Source organism: Phodopus roborovskii, unplaced genomic scaffold (genome assembly GCF_943737965.1).
Source record: "Phodopus roborovskii unplaced genomic scaffold, PHOROB, whole genome shotgun sequence".
NCBI classification, from domain to species: Eukaryota; Metazoa; Chordata; class Mammalia; order Rodentia; family Cricetidae; genus Phodopus; species Phodopus roborovskii.
The window spans coordinates 15,146,945-15,159,969 of NW_026126407.1; the positions used below are offsets into that span (position 1 = coordinate 15,146,945).

The following is a 13,025-nucleotide window of genomic DNA, read 5'->3' on the forward strand; positions in this document are numbered from 1 at the left end:
AGAGTTCACACGTTTTACATAATGTCTCATATTTGATTTCCCCTAACAACCCGAAATAGATCATACAGAGGCAATTCTCAGGTGGGAAAATGAGCCTTTACAACACAACACTGTACAGGAAGGCCTTTTATGAAGGAAAGTGTGCCCCCTGAAGGCATGTATGGCAAAGATCTTCTAGGAAGAATTTCCAACACAGTATGCTCACTGGTAGAGGTTAAGCCCTGATTATGTAAAGTCAAATTGAAAAGTGAATTGAACACATACCCCTTCCAATGCAATAAGGTGTATGTTTCCATTGCCAGACTTTCATTTACAAAAGAAAGGAAAGCATGACCTGCCCTTTGCAGCAAGTTGATCCATCCTCACTCACCATCCTGTGCCTTCCAAGTTCAATGAATAGACTGACTTTTGAAGTATAGGAAGGCAAAATTGCCTTCTATTTAGGGTAAAAGGGGTCAACAAAGGGGTGCATGTAGGAAACATAGAGGATGTACAGGAAGCCCAGTAATGCCAAAGGAAAGGGTAATGAGGTGGTGGGAACTGGGGTAAAGGATGTCAGTAAGACTGGAGAGACAGCAGGAGAGCCATCATAGAGAGGGCTCTGAATGTCAGACTGAGCATGTTCCCCTTCAAGAGGCTAATCCTCGGGTCCACCCTCTTTAGAGAGATGAGTGAAACTCAGAGAGGTTCATAACAATACTTGTAACTAAAGATGTTGCCTTAAAATCAGGGCTGGCTGTGTCCTTCCAGACTCTCTGAAGTCTGATCAGGGCAGCTGGCACCTCAACCCCTGACAGTTTTTTCCTTTTTTCCTTTTAGAATCCTCCTTTCCTTTTTGTTGGTTGAACAGCATTCTATTCCCCCTACCCCCTTCCCATGGTGGCTTCTGATAAGATGGAGGCTCAGCTGAAGATTCTTCAATAACAAGACAGTATTCCCTACCAACTTTGTATTTGCTTTTCCACTTTAGCTTCTAAAAAAAATAATTCCCCCCAAACTGTCCCATGGAGACCTTGTTGAATCCTGTGATTCCCTTTAAAAACAATTATATTTCAATCATGTAAAGGCAAAGAAATTTTCTATAGTTCATAGACCTTTAGAAACAGACATCACAGCAATTGTTTGAAAACACGGCAGAAGTGTCAGAGCCAGCAGACTAGAGGGGATGGTGGCATAGGGTGCCCTTAGGCAGAGCTTCTTTGGGGGAAAACATTCTGCATCTGGGAAGTGATGTATTCATCCTAGAAGGACTCAGCCCTGAGGAGGATTGAGTGCTTCAGGGTCAGTTAGAGATGCATCCTGATGGAGTTTCAGTGGTCAGGAGCCAAGAAGTAAGTTTTCTAGATGGATGGTAGAAGAAGTAATACAGTTGACCAGAACTTCAGTGTTCAAGGATATAATATATACACTGTCTTAGCCCTGATGAGGGCCAGCATGGTAAACAGCAATGGTGAAAGTATGTTCTCAAGCAAGCAAGCAAGCACATCTCATTACAAAGCCAGCGAGAACAGGATAGGAATGTGCGGGGTCTCCTTTGAACATGATGAAAACAGGATCTCACAAAAACCCTAGTCCTTCCAATACCATATCCCCAAGTGATCTAATAATAGTCACTCGCTAGGCCCCCCACTCCTTAAAACTCTGGTATCCTTTAATGGGCCAATGACCAAATAGTAAGACAGAAAAGTAGCCACTGTGATACTGTCAAATGCTGGGCTACGGGAAGGGTACCTTGTAAGCAGAAGGCAGAGAAACCAGCATAAGAGAGGAGCTGCATGCATGTCACTGTTGAAAATGTGTGTAGTGAGGGATGAGAGATGACTGTGGAGTCTGGTTTGGGTCAGATTGTCAAAGGGATTTTAAGCCAGTCTAGTGAGTTAGGACTTCATCTCCAAACCTATAGGTAGCTACTTAAGGAGGAGAAGGATGGCAATACCTTGATTATCTATGGGTCTGTTTGTTACTTTGGGCCTTAATTTAGTGTCTAACTGGCTGCACAGTGGTTTGATGCCTACCATCTCCATGAGGTTTTCTGACTCCATCCTCCACAAACAACCCAGCCAACCCCATCATACCCCATCATACTGCAAACCTTTGTTTATGCTGTCACCCTCCCACCCCATTTCTCCAAAATATCCTTCCTGTGCATCCTCTGAACAAACTCCTATCACCTGTGGAGCCCTGTTTCATATGCCTCTTCCTTTGGAAAGCTTTCCTTATTCTTGTTGTCTTTGAGCACTTTGTAACTATATCTGTTAGAGCATTATCACCTTGTACTGTGATTTTCCAACATGACTTTCATCCCAATCATAACATGGTAGCATTTTGGAATGCCCCCCATCTGGTACCTTCTTAAAACTTAGTTGGCCAGTGATACTCACATGGATGAATGAGGGACATATGAATAAATGAACTGTGATGCTCCTGCATTTTAGACCCACCATGCTTGTGATAAACATTATTGTCTTCAAATCTCGCTTCACATACGGGCCTTGCTCACAGAAGAGCCATCAAATGTATATGACAACCTGTCCCTCCAGCTGCTTTTCCTCCTCCCAGGTGGTCCAGCTGGAAGAGCTGCTAGCTGTAAGGCACTCTGTGTTCGTGGTGGGTAGTGCCGGTACTGGCAAGTCACAGGTACTGAGGTCTTTACACAAGACTTATCAGGTCATGAGACGTCGCCCCGTGTGGACTGACCTCAACCCCAAAGCTGTCACAAATGATGAACTCTTTGGTATCATCAATCCAGCCACACGAGAATGGAAGGATGGTAAGAATGAAACAAAGTCTTTCCTATTCTTAGAGTCAGACTCACTGTTCCAAGGGTAAGCTGGGGGGGTAGGGGCGGGGCACCAGAGAAAATCAGTGGAGCATCAGAAAGGAAGAAGTCACTTTGGGCTGAGAGGAGAAGCCTGGCTTTTCAATGACCCTCCCCTGAGAACTCTTCTAGCCCCCTTTAATAAAGGTCCTTAAAGTAGATAAAATATATGATACAACCAGAGTGGCTGCATTGCCTTGCATGGTTTCAAGGGACATGCAAGGAAGGGGAGCTCATTCTTAAAGAAATGGCACTTGCCAACATCCCACAGAGGGCCCTAGCAGTGATAGAGAGAGTGCTTGCTATGGACCAGAGTCTGGACCTGGTCCCTGGTGATGCTTGGAATGACCTTTCTACTTCAGAAGGGTTTGTGGGCCCATGTTGCCTTCCACAGGAATGAAGGGGACCCCAAACCCTGTAGGTTGGCTGAGGAAATATCAGGCTCTCTTGATGGCTCAGTGTATGATTTCATCAGAGCCAAACTGTCTGGTCTTCTCTAAGGAGTTTCAATCAGAGGCCCAGAACAAGTTAAGTTACTGAGCTGTGTCTCTGATTTTTATTTCCCTGTTAGTGATGCTTTCCTTCTATTAGTTCCCTGCCTCTTGTGTTTTGCTATTTTTTTGTATCAATGTGTAAGAGTTCATATATACACACATAAGCCACAAAGGCAACTCTATTTGTGACATGTTATGTGTGTTGTATTGCTGATGCTATCTCCTCTTGTGTGTCTATAGAACTTCATCTTGCAACTTACCACATATTCTTAAAAGGAAATTATGTGTGTCTCACTCTTTTAGCAGCTGGGATTTCTGTTCATTTATAACTCTAATTCTCAGCTGCAGATATAGGATCATAAATTTGTTCAATAAGGATTCTTTTACATTAACATTTTTTAATCCATCTGGAATTTAGTTGGTGAGGTAATGTAGGAAACTCAACTTTATTTCCTTCCAGATGGGCAATTGATTATGCCAGTGCCATTTATTAAATAAGCCATTCTTTCCATCTGAGCCTAAATACCAGCTTGTCATGTATTGAACCCATGCACACTGAGCTGACTCCAGGGTTTCCAGTCTGTTCCACTAATATTTTCCTGTTCCTAAACTACTATCATTCTGTGTCAGTTGCAGCTGTTTCAAAGCATATTTTACAATCTGATGAGGCACATTGGCCCTCACAAGTCTTCTGTAGTTTTGTTTTGAGACAGGGTTTCTCTGTAGCCCTGACCATCCTAGAATTCACTCTGTAAACCTTAGAGATCCACCTGCCTCTGCCTCCTGAGTGCTGGGATTAAAGGCATGCACCACCAACACCTTGGATATTCTCAGGCACTTATTTCCCCATATTAAATTTGAGCTTGTTTTTATAATTCAACATTTTAAACTCTGCTGTAATTATAATTAAAGCTATATTAAGATTATACATTATGTTTAAGAAGACTGGCAGAGATGATATAATAATCAAGAATTTGTATTAGTTAATTGCCCAATTTTTAAGCAAATGAAATATAGGCTATTTTTCTATACACTTTTCCAATATCATTTGGTTCCGATAGAGTGAAAAGGAAGTGTACACACAGAATTTCCAGATATATCATTGAATTCAAAGTGATACATAGTTATTCAACTTTACATTCCATAAATAGAAAATCCTTTCTTGTTTGGTTCATGATATAGTTTCAAATTCAAGGTCTCATTTTATAGGTTACATTCTCTGATAAAGCAACAGAATTAGAATTAATTAGCAAGAAAATAACCACAAACAATCTCCTACTTGAAAATCAAGTAGTGTTCTCTATACAGGAATCAGGAGGAAAATCAAATGAAACCCACGGAAGAACCAATGAATGGAATGCTTCCCACAGAGTCCGTAGAATCTTCTGAATCTGCAGATCTGAAACCTAGAATGACACTAAATTCTATCAAAAAATTAAACTGGAAATAAAGGAAGTTGTTATCCACACTGAGCAATAAAACTATACCTGAGTGAAGTGACATGAATAAATCTAGAACTAGAGGGACACAAACCAACAAACATAACCAAACATGGAAAAGATGGTACCAAATATCAGTCCTGTGTAAAGATAGATAAGCTCATTGGGAGCGTTCTTGGTGGGGAAACAGTATAGATTATGTGTGTGCATGTGTGTACATGAGAGAGAGTGTCGTAGCCAATGCAGCAGGGAAGCTGTGTGAAGAGAATGAGGGCCAGTGCTGAAAAATAAGCCACCTGTGATTCCTTTCAGGACTGTTCTCTTCCATCATGAGGGAACTTGCCAACATCTCCCATGATGGGCCCAAGTGGATCTTATTAGATGGTGATATAGACCCGATGTGGATTGAGTCTCTGAACACAGTCATGGATGATAACAAGGTATCACAGGGAGGGACCCCACATAATCCACGTTCATCCATGCAATGTTATCTGTGAAGCCAAATTTCCAGTGTGATAGCACACCTGTAAATCCTGTGATACCCAGCCCAGAGTAAGCAGCCATCACTAGTGTCTTCTGTGAGACACCCTAGAAATTACCTGCCCTTACTCTGACCTGCTTAAGAGGCTCTGCCATCGCCCACCCTGCTTTTTGGTGTTGTTTTCAGTGTCTTTCAGAATCTCCTATCTGTGGTTTCATTTAATATTTAGAGCTGAGAAGAATCTTAGTCATCCATTTGTATGTATCCTTTTTATAATTCATTACCCTTCAATAAATAAAGAAACTAAATATCAGAAACACCCCAAGTCTGTCACCCACCCTCTGGGATGATAAATGCCTACCCCAAAGAGTAAATGTTATTTCTTACAGTGGAAACTACGGAATCTCAGCAAAATGGTTGCTATGCTGATAGCTGCTTCTAAACTTGTTTAGAAACCATGTCCAGATTGGAAATGTTCAAATGGCCCTAGCACTCACAGACTCATTAGAATAAATGCATAGATTCCCAGCGGGGCCACTTAGAAGGAAGAGCAGAAATGTAACACCAGAAGTCCCTTTCTTTTTATAGTTTTATTGTTCCAGTATGGTCTGCTTCATTCAAACTATCAACCTCGATTTAAAGTGTTTAAATAACTTTTTTCCAGACTCACTGAGATGCAAGGGTGAGAGTGGGAAGTATACAAAAGAATAAAGAGAAAGGACTGTTGTAGAAAACATATGGGTGTGATGGCACACACTTGCAACCCCAGCACTGAAGAGGTGGGAGCAGGAGGATCTTGAATTCATTGGCACCTTGGGCTACATTTATTGTGTTCACAATTACAGGGGCTCGAAGTTCAAGATCAGAGGGCCATATCTAATGAAGGCTTTCTAGCCATGTAACCCCACGGTAGATGGGAGAAGGGCAAGAAAAAGCCAAGGGTGAAACTCAGACCAGAGCTCTTTTGTGTTCAGCATTAATCCATATATGGGGGTGGAGGGTTCAGGGCCTCAGCACATCTAAAAGATTCTACTTCTTATGCTGTTTGAGGAACATTCTCAAAGTATAACATATTCATGTTCCCCAACTGACAAGAACCCATCAAACCCCACTAGCTACCTACACATCTACACCATCTACTTGTTCTTCACTATGACTACACAACCCAAGAAGAAACTTAATAGAGGGAGGGCTGACTTCCATCACTACCATCATGGTGGGAAGACACACCAAGAGCAAACACCTGGGGACGGGTCTGGGCATCTCGGCTCATGGCATGTAGAATGCAGGACTGTAAATAGCACCCGGCTATAACCTTCACAGGCCTGCCACCCACAACCACCTCTGCCAGGCAGATCCCAACTCCCAAGGATTCCATAACCTCCCAACAGCACTGCCAGCTGAGGACAAAGTGTTTTCATGGGCCTCTGGGGGGCATTTCACCTTCAAACCACAACAGCATCACGGCTCCATTCTAAGTGACTACCCCTCCTGTGGTTTCCAGGTACTGACCCTAGCAAGCAATGAGAGGATTCCCCTTAACCCCACAATGCGTCTCCTTTTTGAGATCAGCCACCTGCGCACAGCCACACCAGCAACTGTCTCCAGAGCAGGTATGACCAGCCCTTCAAGTCATGTGGCTCACTTGAGGCAGGTGCTTATGAAATCACATTTGCTTTGGCATGTGCTGAAGGAAGTTCGAGACAGGAGCTATGAACCTGATCCATCAAAACTGTGTCCAAGTTCTCAGTCCTTAAACCACACCCACAAGGCAAAAAGGCACCATAAAGCCAAGGCCACATGACTTTGTATCTTCCAAAATGCTGTGTCTGTGGAAAGGGAAATAGCTCCTGATCTGGACTGTACACTGCATGGGAATGTCTTGAATTGGGTGGCATTCAGGCCAGCTCTAGCCTCCTTGTCATAGGAGACAAATAAGTACCACCACTTCTCATTAAACTATTGGTGGCAAGTGGCAGTATGATCTTAACCTCCCTCTGTCTCCACCCAACCAATTTATTAGCAGACACAACTGCATAAAGTCACCTTTCTGATGAGATGATCAAACTGAAGGTAAGATGCTGCAATGGTTGCTAGGATCCTACTGAAATACAGAACATCATGAGCATCATAGAAATCATGCATGTGATGGGCATATTGATGACCTCCACCATGGCGATGGTTTCCCAGATGGATTCACATATCCCAAACAAACAAGGAGTGTACATTAAATGTATGGTGCTTTATATGTCATTTGATGTCTCACCAATACTACTCAAAGCTTTGACAAGGTAATATAAAAATAAATAAACAGAAACTTTGTGATCTCAGACATAATAGATTTTCTCTAAATGGCCATACTGAGATTGGTAAACACAGGGCTGGAGAGCTGACTGTCTACTCTCCCTGTTCATTTTCTAGGGTAGCTGTGACAGGTCTAACAAGTTACATACACTTGGTAGCTTTGGAAACAGCAAAACTGTATTTGCCCATGTTTCCAGAAGTGAGACATCCAAAATTAAGGTCATCAAAGCTGTACTCCCTCCAAAGGCTCTTGGGAACATTATTCCTTTGTATCTCAGAGCTCAGGCAGCCATTAGATGGCAAATGTCCCATCTAGTTAATTCATTATAATCTCCTCCCAAGGTATTTAACTCAGTTATATCCAGAAAGGCTTTTGGTAAATAATGCCAAATTGAGAGTATCAGCAACTAAGATATGGACATATCCTTAGGGAACCTCCATTTTACTCAGTGTACATTTCCATGTGCTGACAACCATTGCTGATCAATCCCAGCTTTCTTTCTTCCTATCTAGACTTGACCCTAGGTTCCTTTCCAACACTACTCTTTGTCCATGAATTGACATTGGCCCTCAGGACCAATTACATGTGCCTCTCTGAACTAGATGAGGACCCAGTTCTATGTCTAATCTTCTATTCACTTTTAAACTGGGACTCTGACTTCCTCGGGTGAAGAATCTCCTGACATGCATGGGATACTTACCTAACCACATTCCCTGTGTACTCAGGGATCCTATACATCAACCCTGCAGACCTTGGATGGAATCCTCCAGTGAGCAGTTGGATTGACCAGAGAGAGATCCAGACTGAGAGAGCAAACCTGACCATCTTGTTTGACAAATACCTTCCTACGTGCTTGGACACCCTCAGGACCAGGTGGGCCAAGAAACAGGCAGAAAGTCCATTGATTCAGCCAGAGGGAACCTGCTGGCTCATAGTTGAAGCCCTGCTGATGTTCTGTCCCATTCTCAAAATGAGAGCTCTCTAGACACAGCAGTTGATAGAGGGGAACACACATTAGGAAGGCCATATGATGCTTGTTGTCAGTTCAGACAGGAGTGGAGGTGCAGGAAGATGGGAGGAAGGTTTAAAGTACTTTTCAACAATCTAACAGGAGGCAATGGCTGCCAGCAGTTCAGGTTTACAGAGCAGGCAGCTGTCCCTTCAACTGGCCCATGGGTAAATGATACGCTTTTCAAGCACATGGAATCTACTTCCTGTTCCTGGCTGTGTGCAATAATGTGGGATCGAATGTGATATGTCACTTGACCTGTCCTGCGGATGCTAGATTCAGTGAGTATGTCTTGATTCTGACCACCTGTGTTAGTCAGGTTTCCATCCCTGGAAAAGAGAAATGTCCTAAATAGTTCATTCCTAAAGAAGAAAGATTTGTCTTGGCTCTAGATCTGCAGCTTTAGTCCATGATCAGTTGATCCTGTTTTGAGGATGTCTAGAGGTATGCATGGGAGGGGTGCGTGGCAAAGCTAAACCATTCATCTCACACAAGGGAAGCAATAGAAAGAAGAAAAAAAATCAGACTGTCATATCTTTACAAATTTACATCCCCAGTAACTTACACAACTACACCCATCCTCTTAAAGGCTCCAGTCCCTTCCTCCCAATTGCACTAAAAATGAAGACCAAGCCACTAACACATTATTAGGAGACACTCAAGATCCAAACTCTAGCACTACCTGTCACTTAAATAGAAAACTAATTATGCTTAACTGGGTGGACAACTATTATAGCAAGAATAGTACATGGGTCAATGAAAATGCTCCCAAACTTAAAACCTACTTTCCTCTCATTCATTCATAATTTGCTGGTTGGTATATGTGTTTATGTTCCATTTGATGCATTACTCTGGAAACTTGAGACCCATCACCATAATTTGGCCAAGAACGGCCATCAGAGATGATATTGGAAAAAAAAAAAAACATGGCTCTTAGTCACTGGCTTCTCAAGCACACAGTGATTCCATTTGCTCACAGAGGCAGTGGGAAAGAAAATTCCAACATGCAATGAAGTCATAGGGAACCCAGACACTCTTACTCTATATTCCCTGCCGGGCCCCATTTTAAATAATAGATCTACCCACTTTGACAGTGTATTCTGTACAATTAAGAAATGTAGCTGTAGTCTACTAATTGAGATAGTAGCAGTTTGATTTTGATTTTGTGGTTTCATAATTATTTTCCACCTTTGAAGCATTTGAAAGCCTTCAGCACCTGGCGATTCTGAGCCCTGTGTCTTTTGTAGCTGATGGATCTCTGGAAGCCAGAACACTCTTGAAATAGTAACACAGTGTCTCAAGTGAGCACAATATGCAGCTAGAATGACACTGAAGGAGGAGGTATTAGCAAGATGGACTGGTGTTGTGTGACACAGCTTTTTCTGGGAAGACGCAATACATAATGTGTACTAACCCCATGACAGACCACCAATGTGCAACCTACTGAACCAAGGAGTTTTATTGGGATTACTTACAGGAGCAGAAATGACTCAAAGACAGCTGCTTCAGCAAAGCCCACCCAAGAACAGTGACAGCTCACAAAAGCTAGGAACCTTAAGCACACTGCACAGCCTGCAGGCAGCTCAACAGACCAACTGGTTTCCCTTCCAAGTGACTTGGTTGATCTAAACCTTTTCCTGGCAGCTCAGCTCATTTCTGCTTCTTCCAGGCAGCTGGTCTGCTCTCTGAGTCTCCTTTGCAACCTGGCATGTCTGAGAGTGACCCCCAGCAGTCTTCCCTATTTATGTACCATTGAGGAGGGAGGGACCTAGTGAACCTGGTTACTTTGGGGGCTTACTGAAGGGATTTTGAGTTGTTTATCTTCTGTCTTAGAGTGCTTCCCTGCAGAATAGAGTTGTTGTTTTCTCTTAGCTCTTTGGGGGTCTGCTACCCAGCTGTCAAATAAAACACAGGGGGTATTCTTATTACATATAAAAGCCATATCTTAGCTTGGCTTGTTTCTTGCCAGCTTTTCTTAACTTTAAATTACCCCATCTGCCTTTTGTGTCTGGGCTTTTACCTTCCTCCATCTCCATACATCTTTTCTTTCCTTCCTATTCCATGTCTGGCTGTGCAGCTGTGTGGCTGGCTGCTGGAGTCCTCCTCTCTCCTTTTCTCATTTGTTGAGTTCTCTTGCTTCCCAATCCGTCCTTTTCCCTTTTCTCCTTTCATTTATTCCCTCTGTCAGCCAGGCCCACCTGCCCTTTCCCCTGCCTTGCTTATTGGCCATTCAGCTCTTTATTATACAAATCAGATGTTTTAGATAGGCAAAGTAACACAGCTCCACAGAGTTAAATAAATTCAACATAAAAGAATGCAACACATCTTTACATCACTAAACAAATATTCCACAACATAAACAAATATAACACATCTTAGAATAATATTCCACAACAATATAGAATGTTTCAGTCTCCGAGGAAACTGCTGTACAACAGCTAGTCCCTCTTCTTTCTGCTGAGACCCTGAGTGACACTAACATATATTAGGATGTTTTTTTGTTTTTGTTTTATTGTTTATATTCATTGTCCATGCTACTGTGTCACATAAAGGCATTGTCATACAAGTACATCTGTTGCATCATCAGTGAATCTCATCTATACTCCCTCATCCCATGCCCATTAGTCCTCTTTGTTCTCCTGGCCAAGTTTTACCTCTACTTTCTTATCATGAATTCATGTGATATTATGTGCTTTTGTAAAATCAAGGAATTGCAAATAAGAAAAATATAGTGGCCTTTCTGAGACTAGGTGCATTTTATTAATATGATCATCTCTAATTGCATTCATTTCCTTACAAAAAGCACAGCTTTATTCTTCTTTATGACAGATGAAAACGTCTGTTATATATCTATACCACATTTCCCCCATCTATTCTTTTGTTGCTGAATATCCAGGTTGAGTCTATAACACAGCTATTGTGGATAGTGCTTCAACTCTGTGATACATTGACTTGGAGACCTTCCAGTAAGTACCTAAGAATATAGTATAGTCCGGTCATATGGTAGGTGTATTAATAGTGTTTTTAGAAACTCACATGGTAATTTCCATAGTAGTTGGACTGGTTTCATTCCTACCAGCAGTACATATAAAGTATTCCTTCTTGATTGCATCTTTATCAGAAGTTATTTGATTCCTGTATGACTGACATTCTGATTGAAGTAAGACTCTCAGAGTGTTTTCAATTTGCTTTTCCCTGGTGGCAAATGAGGATGAATATTGTTTCACATGTGTACTGACCATTGTATTTCATCTTTTTAGAACTGTTCATTTTATTATTGCATTTTTTTCATTGAGCTGTTTGGGTTTGTTTATTTAGTTTTTTGAGTTCTTTTTGTATTCTAGATAGTGATCCTTTATCAGGTATGTAACTAGAAAAGTTTTCTCTATCCCTATTGTCTGTCTTTTCCCTGGGTTGTTTCCTATTCTGCACAGACACTTTATAACTTCGTAAGGATCTACTTAGCAACCATTGACATTATTTTCTGAGCAACTGCAGTCCTATTCAGAAACTGCTTACATATGCCTATATCTTGAAATATTTCCTTACTTTCTTCTCTAACAATTTCAAAGCTTCAGGTCTTACATGAGGTCATTGATCATTTGAAGTTAATTGTTTTGTTTATTGACATATAGGGATCTAGTTTTATTCTTCCACAAGGAAAGCTTCAGTTTTCTCAACACTGTTTCTTGAAGGAGCTATATTTCCTCCAATGTGTACTTTTGGCAATTTTGTCACAAACTACCTGTCTTTAACTGTGTAGGTTGATATAGATGTTTTCTACTATATCCTATTGATCTATATACCTGCTTTTGTGTCCTACCCTGCTTTTTTGTCACTATGGCTTTGTAGTATAATTTGAGATCAGGTGACATGATATCTCCAGCTGTGTTATTTCTGCTTAAGATTGCTTTGGATATCCATGGCATTACATGTTTTGATGTGAACTTAATTTTCTTCTAGTCTAGTTCTGCATGACTGTCATTATAAATTTTATTGATATTACACTGAATATATAGATTACTTTTGTAATGCTTTCACAATATTAATTCTTTTCATACACTAGCATAGTTTTTAGAGGTTCTAAGTTCTTGTTCAGTTTTTTTCCTAGATATGTTACGCTTTCATTATAGAGGCCTTTTCCTTCCTTAGGTTATGCCAAGGTTTATTGTTGAAGCAATTATGAATGTGTTTATGTACCATATTTCTTTCTCAGCATGTTGTTTATTGGTATTTAGGAAGGATACTGATTTTAATATTATATTTTCCACTTATATGATAATTTCATAGAATATATTTCAATAATATTTATTTCATCCTCAAACTCCTTCCACATCCATGTAACATCTCCCTCCCTGCCCAACTTCCTTTCCCACCCAACTTCTTGTTCTCTCTCTTTCAAAAAAAAAAAATCAAGTCCAGTTTGTATTGCCTAAATACTCTTGAGTGTGAGGCCTGCTCTGGAGAGTCTTTGCCCTG

At 41.3% G+C, this 13,025-nt stretch overlaps 1 protein-coding gene across 1 annotated transcript in view; it reads left to right on the forward strand.

Annotated features, from left to right (window-relative positions):
- Positions 1-13,025, forward strand: part of Dnah9 (dynein axonemal heavy chain 9) — a 329,177-nt gene that overhangs the window by 131,258 nt on the left and 184,894 nt on the right. The window contains exons 32-35 of the mRNA XM_051180369.1: positions 2,560-2,770; positions 5,064-5,191; positions 6,737-6,845; positions 8,263-8,410. Of these exons, the coding sequence (XP_051036326.1) occupies positions 2,560-2,770; positions 5,064-5,191; positions 6,737-6,845; positions 8,263-8,410 (596 nt within the window). The remainder of the gene's footprint in view (positions 1-2,559; positions 2,771-5,063; positions 5,192-6,736; positions 6,846-8,262; positions 8,411-13,025) is intronic.